At 40.9% G+C, this 25,733-nt stretch overlaps 1 protein-coding gene across 1 annotated transcript in view; it reads right to left on the minus strand.

The window, feature by feature from the left end:
- tmeff1a (transmembrane protein with EGF-like and two follistatin-like domains 1a) overlaps positions 1-25,733 on the minus strand; it is a 107,104-nt gene that overhangs the window by 23,754 nt on the left and 57,617 nt on the right. The window contains exons 3-4 of the mRNA XM_033992260.3: positions 19,905-20,034; positions 18,256-18,282 (exon numbers count right to left, since the gene is read on the minus strand). Of these exons, the coding sequence (XP_033848151.1) occupies positions 18,256-18,282; positions 19,905-20,034 (157 nt within the window). The remainder of the gene's footprint in view (positions 1-18,255; positions 18,283-19,904; positions 20,035-25,733) is intronic.

Consider the following 25,733-nt stretch of genomic DNA (forward strand, 5'->3'; position numbering starts at 1 on the left):
CTGTATCTGAAAAAAGTAGACTATTATCGGATTAAAAGCAACAGTTTCCCCTAAATTCTTCCTTGTGTATAGCAGCCTAAAGAAAATTGTTAACTTGTCAGCACATCAGGTATGAAAAATATATATTTATATACAGTAGTTTATTATTATTATTATTATTATTATTATTATTATTATTATTATTATTATTAGGTTGTATATATAATTGTGTTCAACATTTAAAACGGAACATCCAAAGGGAATAAAAGCAAAGTTTCAAATGAAGATGTTTTATCAAATTTGTACTTTTAATTTTATTCTAATAATAACAAAGGCCAATGTCAGTTCAAATCAATCGTGTTCTTTATTTAAAATAATATATTTGATTGCATTCCCATCTAAGTAGGTGAGTAGAAATATAAAATGATAAATACTGTAAATAGATAATAGTAGAAAAGCTAAAAGAAAAGTATACCAGTACACCATACGTATTTTGATTTAAGGAGAGAAAATCCTGCACGGTTCAAATGAAATGCATCTGGTCGACCAAAAACTTGATAAATAATTCTGGAAATCTGCCATTGTCAATTGATTAGTCCATGCACTACTCGATGGAATTCATTGTATGACAGTTTGAACCTACTAATTGATATCCGTGAGAAAGTTCCCCAGTTGATGTGCACAGGCATCCGTTTCATGAATCAAGGAAAATGGACCAGTGTGCCAAAAAGCTGCAAAAACTAATTTACAAACCAACCCCCCCCTCCGATAACTACAAACCAATCCCCCCACCCCCTCCGATAACTACAAACCAATCCCCCCCTCCGATAACTACAAACCAATCCCCCCCACCCCCTCCGATAACTACAAACCAATCCCCTCCTCCGATAACTACAAACCAATCCCCCCCTCCGATAACTACAAACCAATCCCCCCCCTCCGATAACTACAAACCAATCCCCCGCCCCCTCCGATAACTACAAACCAATCCCCCCCACCCCCTCCGATAACTACAAACCAATCCCCCCCTCCGATAACTACAAACCAATCCCCCCCACCCCCTCCGATAACTACAAACCAATCCCCCCCTCCGATAACTACAAACCAATCCCCCACCCCCTCCGATAACTACAAACCAATCCCCCCCACCCCCTCCGATAACTACAAACCAATCCCCCCACCCCCTCCGATAACTACAAACCAATCCCCCCACCCCCTCCGATAACTACAAACCAATCCCCCCCTCCGATAACTACAAACCAATCCCCCCCACCCCCTCCGATAACTACAAACCAATCCCCCCCACCCCCTCCGATAACTACTAACCAATCACCCCCCTCCGATAACTACAAACCAATCCCCCACCCCCTCCGATAACTACAAACCAATCCCCCCACCCCCTCCGATAACTACAAACCAATCCCCCCCTCCGATAACTACAAACCAATCCCCCCCACCCCCTCCGATAACTACAAACCAATCCCCCACCCCCTCCGATAACTACAAACCAATCCCCCCACCCCCTCCGATAACTACAAACCAATCCCCCCTCCGATAACTACAAACCAATCCCCCCCTCCGATAACTACAAACCAATCCCCCCTCCGATAACTACAAACCAATCCCCCCTCCCCCTCCGATAACTACAAACCAATCCCCCGCCCCCTCCGATAACTACAAACCAATCCCCTCCTCCGATAACTACAAACCAATCCCCCCTCCGATAACTACAAACCAATCCCCCCCTCCGATAACTACAAACCAATCCCCCCTCCGATAACTACAAACCAATCCCCCCTCCCCCTCCGATAACTACAAACCAATCCCCCGCCCCCTCCGATAACTACAAACCAATCCCCTCCTCCGATAACTACAAACCAATCCCCCCTCCGATAACTACAAACCAATCCCCCCCTCCGATAACTACAAACCAATCCCCTCCTCCGATAACTACAAACCAATCCCCCCCTCCGATAACTACAAACCAATCCCCCCCACCCCCTCCGATAACTACAAACCAATCCCCCCCTCCGATAACTACAAACCAATCCCCCCCACCCCCTCCGATAACTACAAACCAATCCCCCCCACCCCCTCCGATAACTACAAACCAATCCCCCCACCCCCTCCGATAACTACAAACCAATCCCCCCCACCCCCTCCGATAACTACAAACCAATCCCCCCACCCCCTCCGATAACTACAAACCAATCCCCCCCACCCCCTCCGATAACTACAAACCAATCCCCCCTCCGATAACTACAAACCAATCCCCCCCTCCGATAACTACAAACCAATCCCCCACCCCCTCCGATAACTACAAACCAATCCCCCCACCCCCTCCGATTACTACAAACCAATCCCCCCCCCCCCCCGATAACTACAAACCAATCCCCCCCCTCCGATAATTACAAACCAATCCCCCACCCCCTCCGATAACTACAAACCAATCCCCCCACCCCCTCCGATTACTACAAACCAATCCCCCCACCCCCTCCGATAACTACAAACCAATCCCCGCCCCCTCCGATAACTACAAACCAATCCCCCCCTCCGATAACTACAAACCAATCCCCCCCTCCGATAACTACAAACCAATCCCCCCCTCCGATAACTACAAACCAATCCCCCCCACCCCCTCCGATAACTACAAACCAATCCCCCCACCCCCTCCGATAACTACAAACCAATCCCCTCCTCCGATAACTACAAACCAATCCCCCCACCCCCTCCGATAACTACAAACCAATCCCCTCCTCCGATAACTACAAACCAATCCCCCCCACCCCCTCCGATAACTACAAACCAATCCCCGCCCCCTCCGATAACTACAAACCAATCCCCCCCTCCGATAACTACAAACCAATCCCCCCCACCCCCTCCGATAACTACAAACCAATCCCCCCCACCCCCTCCGATAACTACAAACCAATCCCCTCCTCCGATAACTACAAACCAATCCCCCCCACCCCCTCCAATAACTACAATCCAATCCCCCGCCCCCTCCGATAACTACAAACCAATCCCCCCTCCGATAACTACAAACCAATCCCCCCTCCGATAACTACAAACCAATCCCCCCACCCCCTCCGATAACTACAAACCAATCCCCCGCCCCCTCCGATAACTACAAACCAATCCCCCCCTCCGATAACTACAAACCAATCCCCCGCCCCCTCCGATAACTACAAACCAATCCCCCCACCCCCTCCGATAACTACAAACCAATCCCCCCCACCCCCTCCGATAACTACAAACCAATCCCCCCACCCCCTCCGATAACTACAAACCAATCCCCCCCTCCGATAACTACAAACCAATCCCCCCCACCCCCTCCGATAACTACAAACCAATCCCCCCACCCCCTCCGATAACTACAAACCAATCCCCTCCTCCGATAACTACAAACCAATCCCCCCCACCCCCTCCGATAACTACAAACCAATCCCCCCCCTCCGATAACTACAAACCAATCCCCCCCACCCCCTCCGATAACTACAAACCAATCCCCCCTCCGATAACTACAAACCAATCCCCCGCCCCCTCCGATAACTACAAACCAATCCCCTCCTCCGATAACTACAAACCAATCCCCTCCTCCGATAACTACAAACCAATCCCCCCCTCCGATAACTACAAACCAATCCCCCCCACCCCCTCCGATAACTACAAACCAATCCCCCCACCCCCTCCGATAACTACAAACCAATCCCCCCCTCCGATAACTACAAACCAATCCCCCGCCCCCTCCGATAACTACAAACCAATCCCCCCTCCGATAACTACAAACCAATCCCCCCCACCCCCTCCGATAACTACAAACCAATCCCCCCTCCGATAACTACAAACCAATCCCCCCCACCCCCTCCGATAACTACAAACCAATCCCCCCCTCCGATAACTACAAACCAATCCCCCCCACCCCCTCCGATAACTACAAACCAATCCCCCCCACCCCCTCCGATAACTACAAACCAATCCCCCGCCCCCTCCGATAACTACAAACCAATCCCCCCTCCGATAACTACAAACCAATCCCCCCCACCCCCTCCGATAACTACAAACCAATCCCCCCCTCCGATAACTACAAACCAATCCCCCACCCCCTCCGATAACTACAAACCAATCCCCCCTCCGATAACTACAAACCAATCCCCCCACCCCCTCCGATAACTACAAACCAATCCCCCCCTCCGATAATTACAAACCAATCCCCCCCACCCCCTCCGATAACTACAAACCAATCCCCCCACCCCCTCCGATAACTACAAACCAATCCCCCCCTCCGATAACTACAAACCAATCCCCCCTCCGATAACTACAAACCAATCCCCCCCACCCCCTCCGATAACTACAAACCAATCCCCGCCCCCTCCGATAACTACAAACCAATCCCCCCCTCCGATAATTACAAACCAATCCCCCCCTCCGATAACTACAAACCAATCCCCCCCTCCGATAACTACAAACCAATCCCCCCACCCCCTCCGATAACTACAAACCAATCCCCGCCCCCTCCGATAACTACAAACCAATCCCCCCCTCCGATAACTACAAACCAATCCCCCCCTCCGATAACTACAAACCAATCCCCCCCACCCCCTCCGATAACTACAAACCAATCCCCCCCCTCCGATAACTACAAACCAATCCCCCACCCCCTCCGATAACTACAAACCAATCCCCCCCCTCCGATAACTACAAACCAATCCCCCACCCCCTCCGATAACTACAAACCAATCCCCCCACCCCCTCCGATAACTACAAACCAATCCCCCCACCCCCTCCGATAACTACAAACCAATCCCCCCCTCCGATAACTACAAACCAATCCCCCCCACCCCCTCCGATAACTACAAACCAATCCCCCCCCCTCCGATAACTACAAACCAATCCCCCACCCCCTCCGATAACTACAAACCAATCCCCCCCTCCGATAACTACAAACCAATCCCCCCCCCCTCCGATAACTACAAACCAATCCCCCCCTCCGATAATTACAAACCAATCCCCCCCTCCGATAACTACAAACCAATCCCCCACCCCCTCCGATAACTACAAACCAATCCCCCGCCCCCTCCGATAACTACAAACCAATCCCCCCTCCTCCGATAACTACAAACCAATCCCCCCACCCCCTCCGATAACTACAAACCAATCCCCTCCTCCGATAACTACAAACCAATCCCCCCCACCCCCTCCGATAACTACAAACCAATCCCCCGCCCCCTCCGATAACTACAAACCAATCCCCCCACCCCCTCCGATAACTACAAACCAATCCCCTCCTCCGATAACTACAAACCAATCCCCCCCTCCGATAACTACAAACCAATCCCCCCTCCGATAACTACAAACCAATCCCCCCTCCGATAACTACAAACCAATCCCCCCCTCCGATAACTACAAACCAATCCCCCCCACCCCCTCCGATAACTACAAACCAATCCCCCCACCCCCTCCGATTACTACAAACCAATCCCCCGCCCCCTCCGATAACTACAAACCAATCCCCCCTCCGATAACTACAAACCAATCCCCCCTCCGATAACTACAAACCAATCCCCCACCCACTCTAATACGACGTAATTGAACTAATCCATGTTTGTTGTACTGTCAGAATCTGAGACTACTTACCAAAATGCTGTGTTGGTAAGAATGGCTCCCGGTACATGGACAATCTTTACAAATCGGGTTTTCTACAACTAAGCAACCAATAAGCCAAAAGGAAAGCGCTGAAATCAATAATCATAAAGAAAGTAATTGTGAAAAAAATGAAGACGAACATTTAGAGTGGAGACTTCATCTGGCTTCATTATGACAGTGAAAAAACAGTAATGTTCTGCCTTGTTTCCACTTGCAGATAAAACAGCAGCTTTATTTGTTGAAAATTCAACATTTTGTTTACACCATATCCAGTCTCACAGTAATAGTTCACAACATAGCAGGTGTTTGTATGCTGTGACTTCACAATCTTTCCAGGACTCGTTGGAATCACTAAGCAAGATTAGCTCTGACTTGGGAAAGTCTACATAAGCGACAACGCACTGAGAAGGCTAGTTATTATTTTGTATTATGAATATTGTTTTAATAGTGTTTATTATTAGGATTAGGAATGGAAATTTTGAATAGTTTCCTATTAGAATGCACAATTTTCACGTATTTCATTACCCAAACTAGTCCCTGCTCTTACACTCCCAAGAATAAAAGGCAAATGCGTTTGTGTGCTACAAGCAGACAGCATAACAGTGTAAGCCAATAAAGTTTAGCCGGGTTCACAAAGTGTACAAACAATGTCTAAGACGACATTTCTTTGTTCAGTACTCTATTTCCTTCGGCACAGGTTTTTCCTTTTGTTTACCGAGTTAAAATACAGATCACAATGAGCAGCAATGTCACACTGAGTATCTCTTCCAATTAAAGCAACAGTAGCATAATGTTGCACAAATAACCAATTTTTTTTTTTTTTTTTTTGCTGTATTCAGAAAATACATTCCAACATTACAATAGCATAACATTTCTACCAATTACAACTAGCCATTAAGTACTGACATCAGATGAATCTAAGTCAAGTTACTTTGTTTATTCAATAACCTGTAAGTAATTCAAAATAAGGAACATTCCTGGTTGTACTTTAATGGTCAGTGCAAATGTTGACATTACTCCATCCATTCACAGAATGTCAACAGTAGATGTTTTACATTGAGAACTGCAGTCCAGAGTTAAAAAAATAACCAACTCCCAAGTGTCTTGCTTTTACTTATTAGTCACTGCGTTTTTCTGCTTAACATTTAGTATGTCTTTTATATTCATTCAACGTTAAATTACCTTTCTAATTTCAATGTTTCCCCAAGTTTGACTTCCTTCTTTTAGCACTTGCTATATGCATTTATTTTATTTCAGTTCACACATTTTTGTGTGTATTCGAATATGTAATATGCTATTCAAATATTTTTTTTTTATTATTTTATTTTCATGTATTTTATTTATTATATTCGACTACACTGACCTATCCCTAATTATGATTATTATAATTCAGTTTTAGCGTTGATGTGACCATATGGTAACAGCTCGGTTACAGGTTTGCTTGTGAAAAAATTAGTATAATTTGTACACATACAATTTTAAATCTTAATAGTATTTTCATTTTCTGACAAGCACACACGTGTGTGTATGTTAAATGGCTGAAGCACCGTATATTAACAGGCTTCGCTTAGCCACTTTCTTTTTCTTTTGAGAAACGTGGGATATCTTTGGTTACCCTACAGTTAGAAAAACACTGTGAAAATAAAAGCCATCATGACAAAAAAAATATCTAAAAAATATATATTGGGCCAGATAAAATTGATCCGGGCCAGAAAAAACACAAGCTCAGTGGTCCAAGGGGCCATTAGTTAAAAATCTAAACGTAGAGCCCTGATAAACATTTTATACAGAAGCTTTACTGTTGACCTAATTCTGGATCCTGACATATGAAAGTCAAAGAGCCTTGCAGGCAACTTCCGGCACCTCAAGCTGAGACCCAACCTGTTGCACAGTCTATGGTTCTTAGCTGCCAACAATTACCAAAAATAACCCCACACTTTTGCAGCTTACCTTTGTTACCTTTAGAAGGAAAGAAAAGTGCAACAGAGGTTTGTCTATTGACTGAGATGTCAAACATGGGGTACTATATTTTTGTACAATATGTGAAAACCTCTACATGAATGCATTCCTCTTCCATAAACAGCACTGCACTTTGTTTTGTAAACAAAAAGTGAAAATGCCATGCATGCTTGTTTCCATTGTGCAATTCAACACTTGCTTGGCTGTACCTCAGATTTTGTCCTGTGGAAGACTGTTGTCTCCAATTACACTACATGCACCCTATAGCTACAATACATGACAAGAGTTTGGGTCTTTCCTTGTTTTAAAGTCCTGTTTTTAAGTGCCACTTCCACTCTGAGTCTGACCAAGAGAATAAGCAATTTGGCTTGGCAACATGGTGCTGTTACTATGCTTTCAATGAACTCTTAATGACATATTGTTTATCATAGAACAACAAGCTTTGGAGTCCTACTGAAAGGCAATGGCAGAGAGATTCCACTTGTCATATCATTTGGAATAATGTTAATTTAATGTTAATGAAAATGTGTTTCTCAGTTGTCAACCCTCCCCCTAGAACAGGACTCCTAAATCACCCCTGCTCAATAGGGACACCTGCTGGGGAGCAGGGGCTCAGCAGCTGTGCATTCTCCAACTCCAGCATGTCAGTGGCTGCTCCCAGGTCAGTGATGAGCACCAGCTCAATACCTCTTGTTCCAATTTCCTTTCCCCGCAGGAGACAATCTCTCCCCAGTTACTGAAGCGAAACCACTGTGGTGCTCCACAGCTAGACTGCAATGCTGCTTTTCTTTTTCCATTATAGATTATATAAAAAAATAATATTTGGTTCATAATAATGCTGTAGACTTATTATTTATACAATAAATTGGTATGTAGATATGTTGCATCCTGTGATGACCTAACTCCAACTGTATTTTACCAAACCACAGCTGACAGTCTCTACTTGTAGAGGCCCAAGACTTACTGTAATAACAGGGGGTGTTCAGGTCAGGATTAAAGTATCATTGTAGAGCTGTGAATGGAAACCTGATGCATTCAATATACTAAACACCAATGATAAATATGTGAATTAATTAAGTGCAAAACATGGTGTAATAATTTGTGGTTGCAGTCCAATATAAAATCAGTAACATTAACTAACCCTGCTGCATATCCCCGATAGGTGATATAGTGGAGGCAGGTAGAAATGTGTACAAGTAAGTACTTCTGTACGTACATATACAGTAAGAGTTTTGCATGTATCTAGAGATCCTCTTGTTCAATTGTTTAAGGACCTTCTTTATCACATGTATTCTAATCTGGAAGTACATGGAGGATGTTTGTTTGTCTGACTGACTGTCTAAAGAACTAGAGAGAGAGAGATATACTGCATATACAGTATATCAGTATTGCACACGCAGTTAGAACATATGTTCTAACTGCGTGTGCAATACTGATATACTGTATATGCAGTGAATATAGGTCAGAGTGATGAACTATTTCAGGTTATGCTGGAGTCTCTGGGACCTGTCTCTTCTGGATGTCCTCTTACCTATCCGGACGCATGCAGTCTGTTTTCTGTTTTCTATGCTGGACACAGTGGCGTTGCAAACCCGGTTGCTTGTGGTGTCCCCCAAGGATCTATTCTTGGGCCCCTTCTCTTCAATATCTACATGCTTCCCTTGAGTCACCTCATCTGCCAACACAGCCTCATGCTTCACTCCTATGCTGACGACACCCAGCTCTACTTAAAACTCGACCCTGGAAGCCTCTCTGCATTCAAGACATCGAGACCTGGATGTCTGCCAATTATCTTCAGCTGAACACTAACAAATCTGAACTCCTTCTAGTACCCAACTTAAGATCTAAAACCCAACTTAAGAATCTCAATATAGCTGCCCTGAACCTCGGAAACTGTCTGCTGCTGCCTTCCCCCACAGTACGAAGCCTTGGTGTACTTCTTGACCGCAACCTCTCCTTTGATGCCCACATCTCTTCCGTGGTCAAATCTTCCTTCTACCATCTTCGAAACATCTCCAAAGTCCGTACCTAACTTTCCCTCGCAGATGCAGAGATACTCTGTCATGCATTTGTCTCCTCTCGACTCGACTACTGCAACTCTCTATATGGTGGTCTCCCCGCACGCACCATAAACCGACTGCAGCTAGTCCAGAATGCCGCTGCCAGGATCCTTACTAGATGTAAAAAACGTGATCACATCACCCAGTCTTGCCCAGCTGCACTGGCTACCTGTAAAGTTCAGGATTATTTTCAAAACTCTCCTGCTCACCTACAATGTCCTTCATCACACAGGTCCTGAGTACCTCCTCAACCTGCTGACCCGCTATATGTCCCTGCCCGACACTGGCCTGCTTGTTATCCCCAAGCAAAAGTGCACCACACTCGGAGAACGCTCGTTTAGCTTCATGGCTCCGACTCTATGGACTCTCTCCCAACTTTGGTGCATGATGTTCCCACCGCCGCTCTTTTTATTTCAACTCTCAAGACCCACCTGTTCTGTCTTGCTTTCCATGCTCTTTAAGCCTGATCTCTGCTATTAGCTGCTGTGTTGCTGCTAATATTTCATGTATTATGCTACTATAATGTATTATGCACTTTCAACTGTATTTAATGTACTATTTCATGTATTATGCTACTATCATATATTAAGCACTTTCCACTGTCTAATGTATTATGGATGTTTTTTTTTTTTGTTTTTTTTTACTGTATATCATGTATTATGCATTTCTCGGTATTTAAAGTATTATGGATTTTCTTCATGTTACTGCATCTTGTAAAGCGCTTTGTGATGGTGGTCCACTATGAAAGGCTCTATATAAAATAAAGATTGATTGATTGATTGCTTGATTTATATTGATCTAACGTTATACTATGTTTTTTTTGTTTTTTTTTTAAACAAAAAAGAACTGGCAAAAAAGCCATATTTTGCTAAAATTGTAAACTATTTTAAAAATCCATATGACCATGAATCCAAACTCATATACAAGCTTATAAACTTAAAATGTTTTCTACACGAATTTTAACATAATGGACTGTACAAGAAACGGTGGCACTAGCACACTGTACAGAAGTTGAGGACGGACCTGTATTGTTTTCAATTAATTTTTAAGAAGTGGTCTGTGGATTTTGTCATAGTGGGTGAACATATCAACTATGACAAGGTAAAAAAAAAAAAAAAAAAGTTTGTTTGCGCTGCTTGGGTTTTTTGCATGTGTTTATGAAACAGCAGCTACAATACCAGTCTTTTACATTAGTAGGGTTATTGAAAATACAATTTACCTCTTAGTATACTGTATGTTTGCACATTTTAACTACATTGATGATTACAACTGGGATTTTACTGTGCTAAGTGTAGGTTAAAGGGCTCATACGAGAATAAACGTGTATTATGTCATTGCAATCACTCAGGTTAAAAAATGTCGTGTAATTTGCCCAAACATCAATATTTTTCAACAAAACAGGAAGTATTGTAAGGTTCCCCTGGGATCATAGAATAATGCATTTTTATACATGTATCTCTAAGCAGAATACATAATAAAAATTTTAAAAAACTTAACAAAATAAATAAATAAATAAATAAATTAGTGTTGAAAAAAAAAGCGAAAAGTTTGTATGTTTTCTGAAATACATTATAATGTTCTCCAGTGTTCTGAAAAAAAGGACACCATTTCCAAGATTCTACTGTAAAAAAATTGATTTTTAGTGAATTTTATAGGACGAGAGCCAACTACAGCCAAAAAAACGCCTTTAGTCATTAAAATGTAGTCATTACCAATGGTTTTTACCCTGGTTTTCTCCCCAATTATTATTTTTGCAACCCCCCCAGCAACTCGGGAAACGGAGGCTGAGACACGCGATCTGAGACCCGCAGGTGCCCTATCAGCCACAGGGGTCGCTAATGCGCAGTGAACCGTGGATTGCCCTGCCGACCTAAGCCCTCCCTACCCAGGTGGTGCTTGGCCAAATGTGCGCCACCCCCTAGGCTCCCCCAGTCACGGTCGGTAATGACATAGGTCAGCCACCAGTTCTGAAAATATTTCCACTTATAGGTGTATAATGACCTAGTGGAGCCTGCCCTAGCGTTCTGCAATGTGCCCACGACTGCATCAGATAGCTCTATCGCTGACCAGCGGTCCTGTTCAGGGGCCACACCCATGACTGGAACCTGCTTCCAGATGCCAGAGAGTGCCTTTCGCCTGACTGAGGAGATCCAGGTGAAGTGTGATCTCCCAGGACTGGCCTTGTAGGAGCTGGCACAAGGTCGAAAACCAGATTCTCCTGGGCTACTAGGAGAACTGTCGCCTTCTCTAACCGGACCTTCGCTATTGCGGAGCACCCGGGGCTGAAAAGCCGTGCAGATGTTGCAAAAGGTCTCATCCCTGAGGGCCAAAGAGTGTGCCCATCCTCCTGGGGCATGTTCGCCCTGCACTTTTCAGTACCGGCAGATATTTAACCCTTAGCGGTCCATTTATTCAGCGCGTCTCAGGCGCGTCAGGTCCAATTTATTTTCACACACGCAGTTTATTTTAGATGCGCTGTTTAAAAGTATTTTTTTTCACTGTAAAACAGGTTTAAAAGGCACTGCATATCAACAGGACACTCAGTACTGCATCTCCAGCACTGCCCCACCCCTCGTTCGCTATATTTTTCAAATAACGCTTAATAATAGTAGATACCGATAAATTATCTCTTGATCACTCGTTTTATTACCAAACTCCTCAATAATGCGATCCAAGTCGTTATTTTATTCATGAGATACGCCCCTTTTTTTCGGCTTCTCTAAGCTCCTATCGGTCTCACTCGGCCATTGAATGGTTTTCTCGGCTTTTTCCGGAGAAAAAACGACTAGAGACCTGTTTTTTGCGTCTTTTTGATGATGTCGGACAGGGTCCGATATTGGACCGGAAAGGGAAAATTGTGATGTCGGACCAGGTCCGACATAGGACCGCAAAGGGTTAAGCCTCAGGTGCCGCACAATGTGCCTGCAAGGAGTGCAAGGCACGGGAGCACTTAAGCACCGCGTGCACCGAGGTACCAGGCTATGTGCGCACCGAGGCACTAAGTACTGCGTGCACCGATCAAACACCATGCACCAAGTGCACCGGGCACCGAGTTTACCGAATGCACCAATTACCACGTGTACCTAGTGTACCGAGCACAGAGGGCGCTATGCACACCAGGGTACTAGTTACTAAGGTAGTAGGCGCACCCAAGTACCAAGGGGCAGCTAATGTAGTGGTGCCTACACTAACTGTGTGTAGTCACACATCTGGGCATATCCCATAAGTCTGTTGGGGGTCATTTTCAAATTGAAAGGGAATTAACTGAAGAGCTTCATCTTCAATTTCTGTATTGTCATTAATATTACTTCTGTATTCATAATTAATCTAGAGCTGCTGCTGCATTTTTTAATGTGTGTAGGGGTGCTGTGTTAATGTGTGTTTGTCTTGAATAATGCTCCCGTATGCATACATACTGTCTGAGCCGCTGCTGCATGTATGGGGTGCTTTGTTAATTTAGTTTGTCATCAGTTAGTTTAGTTTGTCAGGAAGTTTATTATTATAGTTTATTAACATACACTTGCATATTGCTTTTCTTTTACTTATTCTGTTCATTTCATATGCTGATGCATGTGTGTCATTACATTTGTATTTATTGATTCATATTGTGATTGGCCTTTGCACATTGTGTTCGGTGGTCAACTTTGTCTTAGAGAACACTTTGCTTGCTTCCAGAGGGGTGTTCTCTTAGCTGGAGACAACTGTACTGACAAAATTTGTTTTTAAGAATACAATACATGCATGCTACAGGGATGGAAATAAGACTCTCCTTGCATAGAAGTTTGAAGAACAATTTCATTTTTATGAGCTGCAGGCATTTGCAGCTCATAAAACTTGAAATGGATCAAACTACAGTGCAATGAGTGTCTTATTTCCATTATGCAGATTTATTCTGGCATCTGGTATTATACAGTAAAGTACACGTGTTGAAATAATAAAAAAAATCAAATCAGAAAAGACAAAAGACACAATGGAGTTATTTGTTGAGATCTGGTGTTTTGTCTAGTAATGAAAGTATTGAGTCTATTGAGATTCTAGGGAAAAAAAAAACTGCTGTCATAGCATATACAGTATAAATGTTTTTGCTCAATATATATATATATATGCTGGGACGAACACAGGATTTTCATGTTAGGATATTCGCTCATAATTTAAAGTGAAGGGATTCTCTATTATTACATTCCACGCAACAGAAAGTCGCTATATAAAAATAATAAAAAATAAATAAATAAACACCTACCTACTGTTTTAAATAGACTGAATAACCCACACTATCACATACTAGGCCTATATTTAAAATCAGAAAGTATTTATTGAAACCACCTTGTGCTCAACTAAGTAATGGAACTAATGCAATTCCTTGTCGAAATGTATTTTGTTTTATCCTTAAGTTCTACAAGAATGCAACCATATCTGTCATCTAAGCATTTTGATATGCCATCAATATGGTTAACCAGGTTATGGGTCATCGAAATTAAGTGGTATGAAATTCTTCTTTTATATCTTCAGTTGTTGACTGATATTTCAGTAACTAACAAATCAAACACCTACGAAAGACAGTGATTTAAAAAAAAAAAAAAAAAAACACAATATCGTTGAATCCTGCATTGTATGACCTAATAAATACTACAACCGAGCTGTTTTGAAAATGAAAGCTAATTCCACCACGGTACCGCTACATTTAAAAGATTCATTCAACGTGTTATATAACTGGTTTGTTCAGAAATATGTATGCTCGCACCCTGCCTTTTCACTGCATTTTTAAAAGCTGTACAATTTCGAAGAAATTAACTAAGAAATAAAACAGAATAAGGGATATCAACCAAAAAGGTTAAAAAAAAAAAAAAAACTGGGTTTGTTTTATTAAACAGTGGCATTAGTTTGCCATGTGTGTTTATAGATAACATTTTGTGTTAAAGCACACGTTTCACTAGTTAAACTGGAGAAGTACGCAAAGTAGCGATAATTTATTACAAGAAGAAAACAGATAGAAAAAATAATGCACCTCAAAATAGTATTTCGTCTATTATTCGTACTGATAAAACAGGGAAGACATTACTTGGATCATGGTACCGCAACTGCTAGCTATTTGCTCCTGTTTTTTTTTTTTTTTCGTAGTCAGAACTGATAAAGTAATAATTAATCTACCTATTATGTTTTCATTTTTTAGCGTGGGTGAAACCAGGGTTAACATTAACAAAAAAATCTCCATGACAGATTAAATTAGCATTTTATAGACACTGAATAAACATAATATCCTGTTAGGTCATTGCCTGCTATCTTATAAAATTGTAATGTTCTTAACAGTTATTTAATTTTACTCTTGGTCTATAAATTAAACTTCATACCTTTAATTTGTATCCACTTTGTTCTATACTGTAGGTATTTGTACTCCACTGTCCAATACGATTTGCATTGTGGGCCTCGCGCTTATCTACATGGGGCGGTACAAACAGTCATCTATCAGGAAGCTCTGTTAGAAATAGTTTCCTGCTTTATGAAAGATACTAATAATGTAGGGGTTAAAAAAAAAAAAAATACCAGTAATTATGTACATGTTCACTCCAGGTCAGTCATATACGGCAGGGTAAGGTATCAGAAATATGCTACTGCATAGATAAACTAGTAGCAAATATTGCTACCAAATATATGCTAACTTCGAGCCTTGACATTCAGTCTATATAAAAATCACTACACAACATTTTCAGGAAGTTGGGTGTGCAGACCTGCCAACTCTCACGTATTCACCAGGAGTCTCCCGTATTTTGGACCCTTCTCCCGGGACAGTTTTTCTCCCGTATTTTGCTCAAATCTCTACTGTTAAACTCAGTGGCATGCCGTGACAAAATGGACTGGGGTAGTAGAGTCGTCGCAACGTAATGTCATTTGACTGACGCTTTACTTGGCACTGTCTGGTCAGCAGAGAATACCTTGAAGGTCCTGACGGCAATCCACTGGTTAAACCCCCTTATGTCAGCAAACCTTTAATGTGTGCAAAATTCATGGCCGGTGTCTGGTTACTGCAATTCTCGTCTGTACATGGCAGGGTTTAACCCAGGGGAGCCCTGTGGCAGGCATGCATTCAGTGCGTGAGGCAAGTTCACATACTTAACCACACACTATATTAATCTCACATATCACACAGAGCTCTTTTTCATTTGCCATTTTTTGAAAACTGTAGCGCATATTATTCTGGTGAGACTGTAAATAAGTGCAAGGTATTTTTGTCATTTGTAGCAAATCCGAACATCTGATTTTTGTATCCGAATATATGTCCAAAAATATTTGTTTGAATATTCCGATATTTGTCCCAGCACTAATATGTATATGTGTATATATATATATATATATATATATATATATATATATATATATATATATATATATATATAGACACACACACACACACACACACACACACACACAATGATGCACAAAAAAAACACAACACTCAGGTCTAATGGACTTAATCAATTATTTGAATGTGAACAAAAATACAGATCAAAGAATCATGATAAGTTTTCACTATGAAACGTGACACACTATCAAAATAAAAACATTACAAAGTTAGTAGCGGGTATGACCTCCCTGAGCATTAAGACAATCCTGGTTGATGCATAGACTTGATCAGCCTCTGGATAGACTGCTGTGGGATGTTCAGCTGCAGCCAGCTGGTGATGGTTGGCTGGTCGCGGTTGTCTCCTGTGGATGGCACTGGCGATTTGGTCCCACAAATGTTCTATTGGACTCAGGTCAGGAGAAGAAGCTGGCCATAGCAAGACCTTGACATTGTTTTCTTGAAGTCTTGCAATTGTAATCCTAGCACTGTGTGGTCTTGCATTGTCCTGCTGGAAAATTGACACTTCCGGATTGGCTTGCAGGAATGGAAAAACTGTTGCCTCAAGGACTTCGTCAATGTATCGCTGAGCAGTAAGGTTGTCCTCAATCTGCACCAAAGGCGTTCTTGTGTTAAAGGAGATTCCTCCCCACATCATCACACTTCCACTGTCCCACCAGTTGGCTTGAACAATGCAACAGTCAGCATAACACTCACCACGACGTCTCCACACACATTATCTTCCGTCAGGTCTGTCAAAGGCAAAAAGGCATTCATCGGTGAATAAAACACTCCACCACTCTCTCTGACGCCACCTCAGATGTTCTCTGGCCCACAGAAAACTCGTTGTCAACATGTTACCCCTGAACGGCCTCATTTTCATGCTGAATGGCAAATCATTTTCATGCAGACGGTGAGCTACAGTCATTCTGCTGATGCGTGGGTTGTTTCATCCTGGAATTTCTCGTGCTGTAGCCACTGCAGTCTGAAAACGATTCCGCAGATGGATCAGTCGGATGTGACGGTCCTGGGCTGGTGTGATGACCCTCTGCCTTCCATGACGTGGCCTGTCCCTCACAGAGCTATTCTCTGGGCAACTTCTCTCACAGACAGACCGCCTTCAATCATGCCCATAGCAACCAGGCGATCTTCATTACTCAGGCAGGGCATGGTCATACCTTTCACTGTTCTTGTGTTAATTAAAATCATGTCTTTTCGAATGGCTATTTATACAGATTCCTAATCAACTCATTTTGGCAATTTTAACTCAACTCAAATACCAGACACTGAGCACCTGGCATTGTTATGAAATCACATGACTTGAGCTCAGTATTTTGTTATCCCGTGGAACAATACTACTCAAACAATCAACAAACCTTCTCACTATTTAAAATGTAAATAACATTATATATGTGCCCAATGAGCTATTGATGTCAAACAGACTGTTGCGTTTTCATTGTGCATCAGTACACACACACACACACTCACGCATGCACGCACACTGTATATATCACTGTATATATCACTGTATATATCACTGTATATATCACTGTATATATGGCTTTTTGTCTTTTGGACAGATGACAATAGAAAAATATTTCTCCATTTTTTACTGTGGATATGTCATATGTCCAGTTACTCCTAAATATAGTTTCCATCGTTTTTATATTATATGATATTAACAAAGGGCCCCTAGAGTAAGACTCCCCCCCCCCCCCCCCCCCCCCGGCATGAAAAGCTAGCTCTACCCCTGCTCCACATATATATTTTGATATATGCAATCACTTATATAAAAGGATGTCCTCAGTACGTTCTCACAATTGGGATTCTCAATATACCCCCAGATTATGCTACACTGAATTACTTGTGCTAAAGAATTTCCTTACAAACTGGCATCACAACTGTCCCAATTCCCTTTACAATTATCAAAACTCTATAGCGTGACATACATATGTGTGACTGTCCCCAGTGGGGAACATTTTTTGTAGGGTATAGGACTGAGACACTAACTCTAGTCCCTTAATCTGTCAAAAGTGGTGTACCTGTTTGACAGTTTTTATTACAAACTAGAATCTACAACGATTTAAACATAATTTCACAACCTCACAAATACTGATCGATTTCTTACACCATTTGTTATTTTAAGTACTGCACACCTTTTATATACGAGTTACTTTCGGTCAGTGCTGTATGGAAAATTGTTGTTAATCAGGCAGAAAAACAACCATGTGAATGCATTATAAATACAGTTTATAAAAAAACATGAATAAATACCTCCTTCCCCTGATCCAGAACCATTATCTGTGGATAGAAAAGAACACAAAAGAACATTCATTATTAAATATTTTTAGTGTTTCAACATTGATTTCTGAAGTTAAACAAAATGCACACATTGCTTGGATTTTGCTGTCGACAATTATCTATGAGTCAGCATTTTTATTAAATTATGAAAGGAGTTTTCATTATGAATGGCCATAGGCTCTATCTTGCTTTGAAGTGAGGATGGGGTAAACACCCACCTGCCTGTATTTTAAATAAATGACATGTATCTCCCTGGCTAGCTGCCCTGACGTTCGAGTGTAGGTTTTCAAAATAAACCACACTGGACTATAGTTTTCCTTATTCGGGAGTCATTTGTACAGTAATTGTAGTATTAAATCGATCAAAGCAAGCACTCCAGTTTGAGGGAGGATGTTAGACCCTACTGTACAGCTGAGTAACGCTAGGTAATAGCAACACTAGGAAGAAACTGCAGTTTCCCATTCATCTCTGATTCACTAGAGTGAGTTGCTTCTAATCTTCTAAATTAAAGGGAAGCCATGCTATTAAAAAAGAGGGAAGGGGAAATTGTCCATGAGCGACCGAATTACAAGGAGTAATTGCCCAACTCTGCTAAATCGTGAAATTATCCTTCGCCTGAAACATAGTTACTCTCTTTAATTAGTGTACAGTTTTCTGTCTTCTAATACATGCTGCAGCTCCTAGGGACTACAGGGAATTCTCAGTTACAGTATGTTGACTTAGGAAAAACATCTCCTTTAGAAACAAAAAAAGGATATGTGATCTCCACTAAAACAAAGAAAATAATTCCAGAGCAGTGAATCTGGGGGCTTGGGCTTATTATTATTATTATTATTATTATTATGAGAACCGTCACATACTGTCTCTGACAATCAGGGTTTGCCTAACTCCTCACAATGCACAGTCACCCATCTGTTCACAACGTGACCCTGTTATGGCTTACTAAATTTAACATGCTTCTGTAGGTATACTGTAACAACGGTTTACAGTAGTTTACAATGGTTTTACCATATATCTGTGTGCTACACCACGCTGTCACTATGCTTAACCCCCATTGGCTTTGCTTTTATGACATACCACCACAATACACTTTCACAAGTTTAGTTTCCCATGTTGTGGTTCATCAAAGCCCCTTTCACACTGGCACTCCTGCAGTGAAAGCTTCACATCCGCAAGGAACGTTTCTGCTTATTCTGTTTAGCCATATTTTTGTTGCTTGAGACACACCATGAGCCAGATCGCAGCAGGGATGTAGAAACATTTGCTCTAATCAACATTTGGGCAGACGGTTCAAATCCAGAAAAGCTTGGATGGAAGCGTCAGTAACAAGCTGCTTCCGGGGCACTGATACACGCATTGCTTACTTGCGTCTGTCACTCTGGTCAACCCTGCTTTATCAAAAGCAGTGTGAAATCACGTAGCCAACCCGCATGACAACAGGTCCTGTCTGAGTAGGTTCTGACCCGGGTAGATCATGAGAGTGTGAAAGGGGATATAGTTTTTACATAAAATATATACAATAGTGTTATAATAGATCAGTTCTGGTCATAGCTGTAATTTCCATGCAGGACTGAAACCGAATTACAAAAATCCTTTAAAAGCCTCTACAATATGATACTTACCAGGGTAACATGGACCTTCTGATAACACTGATATATGTTTCTGATGTTTGCAGGATGCTTGTCTAAGATAACATTCATTTTGGTAGGTGTCGCCATTTGATCCACACACTGGAATGTAGTTTTTGTGACACTGAAATAAAAGACAAAATTGTTCACAGTTTACAGATAAAGATGAAAAGGTCACTAATTCAATATGTGCATACATTTAAGCTTTTTATGATAATAAATACAGTGTGCCATTCACTCTGGCTCAAAATACACCTTCCAGGAATGCTTAAGGCTGTTTTTAATTAAAGACATGCTCCAGCAAACTCCACAAAGAATGACTCAAAAAGTTGAAAGTGGCTGTAGTGAAGGGGAAGTCACTGCTTTGGGATTCTTTATAGGGCATCTGATTTTCGGTTTTAACCGATAAAAAGAGATAAAACCAAAAAAAAAATGAAAAAATGAAATCGGTGTATATCCAATAAACATGGGAAAAACACTGGAAAATGGTTACTCAATTCACATTGACTTGACCCCTTTCCCCATGAAAAAATGTAATAAAATAACCTACAAAATAAATAAAAAGACTTTCTCAGTGCAGTTGGGCAATGTCCATCCTTCCTACTTGTATCTCGCATTGATTTGTTTCAAAAACTTTAAACCAAATTATCATTTAGAGATATCTCAAATTCATTTATAGATATCTCTAAATATTTGAAGATGTCTCTAAATCATTTCCAGATATCTCAAAATGTTTGAATATATCTTCAAATATTTAAAATATCTCTAAATCATTTCAAGATATCTAAAATACATTTGGAGATATCTCAAAATGATTTACAGATATTTTTAAATGGAGCTTTAAATGAGATATCTAAAATGCATTTTTAGATATCTTTAAATCGTTTGAAGATATCTGTAAATGTTTTTAGATATCTTTAAATACTTTTCAGATATCTGTAAATCATTCAGATATCTCTAAATAACGTACTGTTCATTTAAAGATATTTCTAAATCATTTGAAGATATCTTCAAATAACTTCCTGTTCATTTAGAGATCTCTAAATCTTGAAGTGAGTTTGTGAACTCGTTATATGCGAGGCACACATATTCTAGTACGTTTTCATCCTTTTGGATCGCAAAATATGTTTTTGTCAGCTGTCGGACACCCTTGCGTAGGTTTATTGGATTTATTGGATTTATTTCCATAAAATGAATGTCCATATTTTTTCCTTTAAGTACATTAACCAGCCCATGCTATAGTTGTTTTCAATCTTTGTTTTCTTCTATTTCATTTAGCTGTTCCTCATCTACTGTTATGTGTCTACTCTTGCTGGTGCACTTATTTTATTATTTTTTTTTCAGATGGACTGCTGTCTTCACTCAGAAAGTTGGTGTTGTACCAGTTACCTGGAGTTCCATCTCCAAATATATTAAAGGAAATAGGTGAAATGCCATTCATTTTTGGCTGTGGTTTTGTTACTAATAACAAATAAAATGGCAGTTTGTCATGGAAATTAGAGTTTAGTGGTGCGTAGTGATTTATTCAGTGTGAAGCAGCTCATTAGTATGCAAGCCATGCTATACGCTATATATACGCACGGTCATGTGATGCTGTTTAACCAATCAGAGGTTGTTATTTTTCCAAGCCCTATTATAATGACTTAATGTTATGCTGCATCAACGATCTTAATATTTGTGAATGAGAACAGTATTTCATGTGTGTGTAAAAGCAAGCAGCTAAAAGAAATGATCGTCATTTTAACGTAAGGACACACACACTTCTGTAGCTGTGTATATAGTTGCATGCAAAATAAACAACGGTGGCTGAATATGCCAAGTCGCTGCATTATTGATCATATTTGAGATCCACAATCCTGCAGTTTTTATATTTATCACATAGTTACTAAATAACAGGAAGAAAAGGTAATTGTGACAAATTAAGCTTAATTATGAATACACTGCAGGTCGTATATTCTGTGAAAGAAACAACCTGAATGTTAACCCGCTAGATTTTGTTTTATTTAATATTTCTATAATTAAAGTTGTAAGACGTAGAAATAATTACCATTCAATATTGATCCATTGCCGTCTTGGCCAGCAGAGCATTCACCATTCGCTTTACCTTACCAAATTGGTCATGTGATACGAAAAGGCGGCCCTAAGCTTGCTTTACATTCATATATATGTAAAGGCCGACCCTGGTCCTGGATTGCACAGTGGCCTAAATTTAGGCTGGCCTTGGGCTGCCTTTTTTTTGGAGCATTTAGATGTGAGAAAAGGAGGCCCTGAGGCGGTCCTGGGCCGTCTTAAATCGCAAGTGTGAATGTGGTCTAGGCTGAATGAACTGAAAGACACTGATAAGGCAGACATTTGTCTCCAAGCTTAATCTTTAAACCACTTGTCTGAGCACAGCAATCTGAGCACTTTCAGTAATGTAGACATTCTGTAGTATCGTTTTTATATTAGAACGAACTATTCTTTGGAATGTTTTTTTCTACAACAGACAAATCTGAGAAGCTAGGTGAGGTGCTTGAGTCAGGAATGCAAGGGGGCATCTTCATGGAGTACAGGGATGGGTGAATCTCACTGATAAGAGATTCAAAAGAGTGTTTCTACTTCTTGGGGTTGTTACCAGGCAGAAAAGAGGCAATTATAAAACTGCAAGGAGTGTTGTGTTTTTGGCTCAGTTGAATCTTGTTGTAGCCCGGCACATACAACTCCATCCATTTAAAATGTTTCTTTTCTAAGATACATAAATAAACATATATTTGACTTGAATAATATTTTGATTATAAGTTTTATTATTCCCTATAGTAATCAAGGACAAAATAACTACAGTCAAACTGGCATATAAAGGCCAATTAACAGGCCAGGCTAATTCTTCTTTATACCCAGGTGCCCCTTGTATCAATGGGCAGCAGTGTGGAGTAGTGGTTAGGGCTTTGGACCCTTGACCGGAGGTTGTGGGTTCAATCCCCGGTGAGGACACTGCTGCTGTACCCTTGAGCAAGGTACTTTACCTAGATTGCTCCAGTAAAAACCCAACTGTATAAATGGGTAATTGTATGTAAAAATAATGTGATATCTTGTAACAATTGTAAGTCGCCCTGGATAAGGGCGTCTGCTAAGAAAAAAAAATAATAATAATAATGTACTGCAAACATGAAAGAAAATGTTTCACACAGATGTATTATCACACATGCTTTTTCTTCTGTCCTCCTTCCAATTAGGTCTTTATGAAAACAACTATTTACCGTGCAAGTAGTTTTATCTTAACACTTAATTGCCTGTACACGGAAGCTGAAAGTCATTTATATACATGTATTTGGTTTCATTAGGCTACTGTAAATCCACACAAGGTCAAGAGAACGTCTGGATGCAAGACTTTATGATGACTATATGTTGCATACATTTGCATTTAGCTTGCTTTATGTGTGTAACCTCCGAGTCAACTCTCTAAAGGCGAGTAAGTCTTACCCTGTCTGAATGCAATGTTATTTGTTGTGTTTTTTTTGTTATGAAACCATATTTCTTCTAAAGTAATGTTTCATAGTAATAGGAAATCCTGTGCCTGTATGATTTCCTAGCTATTAGAATCATGGGTGAGTTATGTAATCATGACTCATAGGAGACACAGCTATTGCATTTTTGGATGCAATGGCTCACAGAAAGCTGCCTTTGAGCTCTTTTCAAATAAACAATCTTATGTGTTTGTGATTATTCCATGTCATCAGCAGCCACCATAGATCATCTCAACAATAATTTCCCTTTATTATAAAATATTACATTTATGAAGTTGTGGTTCTTTTGAAATCAGTAGTTCGAGGCAAGCATAAAGCATAGCACAACATTGAAAGAAAGAAATACTAAAATAATGTGATAGTTTTGAAATTATGACTATTCATTTATTATTTAGATGTAATTACAAAATAAACCAGTACAAAAATGCAGTCAGTTATTCTGAAGTCATGCCAGGGGTAGGTAACCTTGGCTCTTCCAATCCATTCCACTGCAGGACTTTGTTCCAACCAGACCCTTAATTATTTAATCAACCCTGTTGCAGGTCAATTCAATAATTGAGGGTCTGGTTGGAACAAAGTCCTGCAGTGGAATAGCCAAGGTTGCCTACCACTGGTCTATGTAATTTAGTTCAAATAAGGGGTTGTGCTAAAATGTCCAATCCACACGTAAGACCCTCTCTATTAACTTGTGAAGTGACTACAGGTGATGTACTGTAATATTGATACTATAACATGAGAGCCTGTGTTTCATGTGCATTGATGAGCAATCTTGGGTTACATCCCTTGTATTTTGCACACCTGTTCTATCCTATACTACCCTATCAAAACACAATGCTATACTATACTATACTATATAGGCTACTATATACAGTACATTGAGTACAACATCCAACCTGTACATAACATGGAGAGATTCTCCATAAATATTGTGATAGAGAGAGAAAGGATCGATGCTGTAAATCTCCCTCCCGATTAGAAAGGGCGCTGTGTAAGGTATGCTGCCTCCTAGATCTGCCACCTCGGTGGTAGGTGGAAATCGGAAGGTGACCATATTAGGAGGGACGCGTAGCTGCAAGTACTCGGGACGATTCCATTGCGGTCAGCTGCGGGGCAGCCCTCTATTGGAGAAACCATGGCGACGCGCTGACTGCAGGAAGGAGTTTGCTGGGTACAAAGGGGAAGCAGCTACGTCAAAACCTCCCCTTGCGCTGAGTTAAAAAGCGATCAGCCGGAGCCAATGTTTGTTTTCTGTGATTACGTGTTTTGTTTTTGTGTTTTAACAGAGGAGCGGGAGGACGGGAGGCTGTAGCCAGCGAGCCAGCACATACCCCAGAGCATGCCCCTCATTGCACAGCACTGCACAGCACAGCGCACTCACCACAAACCTTGGAAGAGAAGAGCACATTTTCGTGCACGGAGGACTGTGGTTATTGGAATGTGTTTTGTTTACTTTTGTTTTAGCTGGACGCAGTTGAGTTTTGCCCCATTACCATCGCTGGTACTGGGGTTTATTATTTATTATCATTATAATTATTATTTATTTTTCCAAGGGGATTTATTTTATGATCTTTTTGTTTGTTAATTATTAAAACCTTTTTGTTATTGGGAGAATTCAGTCTGGACATTCACTTTCTACCTCACCACACCATTCAGCGTGTCACAATATGTAAAAGGGAATGTGTTACATTCCTAAAACTACTGTAGTTCAAAGACTAACATGTACAGTAGAAAATGTTGAGGGGGCACACATCTGTTTGGAAAAGAGAGAAGTTTGGGTAAAAGGAGATTTACAGAGGTGTGAGTGGCAGACCAGTGCTGTATCTTAAAATGTCTAACCATAACTGATATATCAAAGATAAAAAACAGAAAATACTGATAATGTTATAAATATTCATATGATGCTGAAACTTTACATTAAACCGCCTATAGATATAAAAATAGAACTGTAAGACTTGCAGCTCATTTCAAGGGGAAATGAACATGGATACAGAGTGACACAGAACATAAAATAAAAGACTTAAACAGCATTAAACAGAACGCTACCTCATTATGCTCTTTCTGTATTCCAGCTATTTAGGACCTAGTGTTGCTGATTAACTTTCTGAAAGGAATACAACTAGCAAGAAATAACTTGGTTGCAGGAAGGAACAGTACATGTATTATTCTGTGTAGTTTCTTGCCAGTCCATTTTCTTCAAAATCAAGCTGTAGTGGTGATTTGCTTTTGTATGACAAGAACATTTAGGTCCAAGTAACTCAAAATGAAAAGTTTACAGCAGGGGTTAAATTTTTTTTAAAGCTGTACCCCTTCTGTCCGAAGG

The sequence above is a fragment of the Acipenser ruthenus genome, chromosome 3 (assembly GCF_902713425.1).
Source record: "Acipenser ruthenus chromosome 3, fAciRut3.2 maternal haplotype, whole genome shotgun sequence".
NCBI classification, from domain to species: Eukaryota; Metazoa; Chordata; class Actinopteri; order Acipenseriformes; family Acipenseridae; genus Acipenser; species Acipenser ruthenus.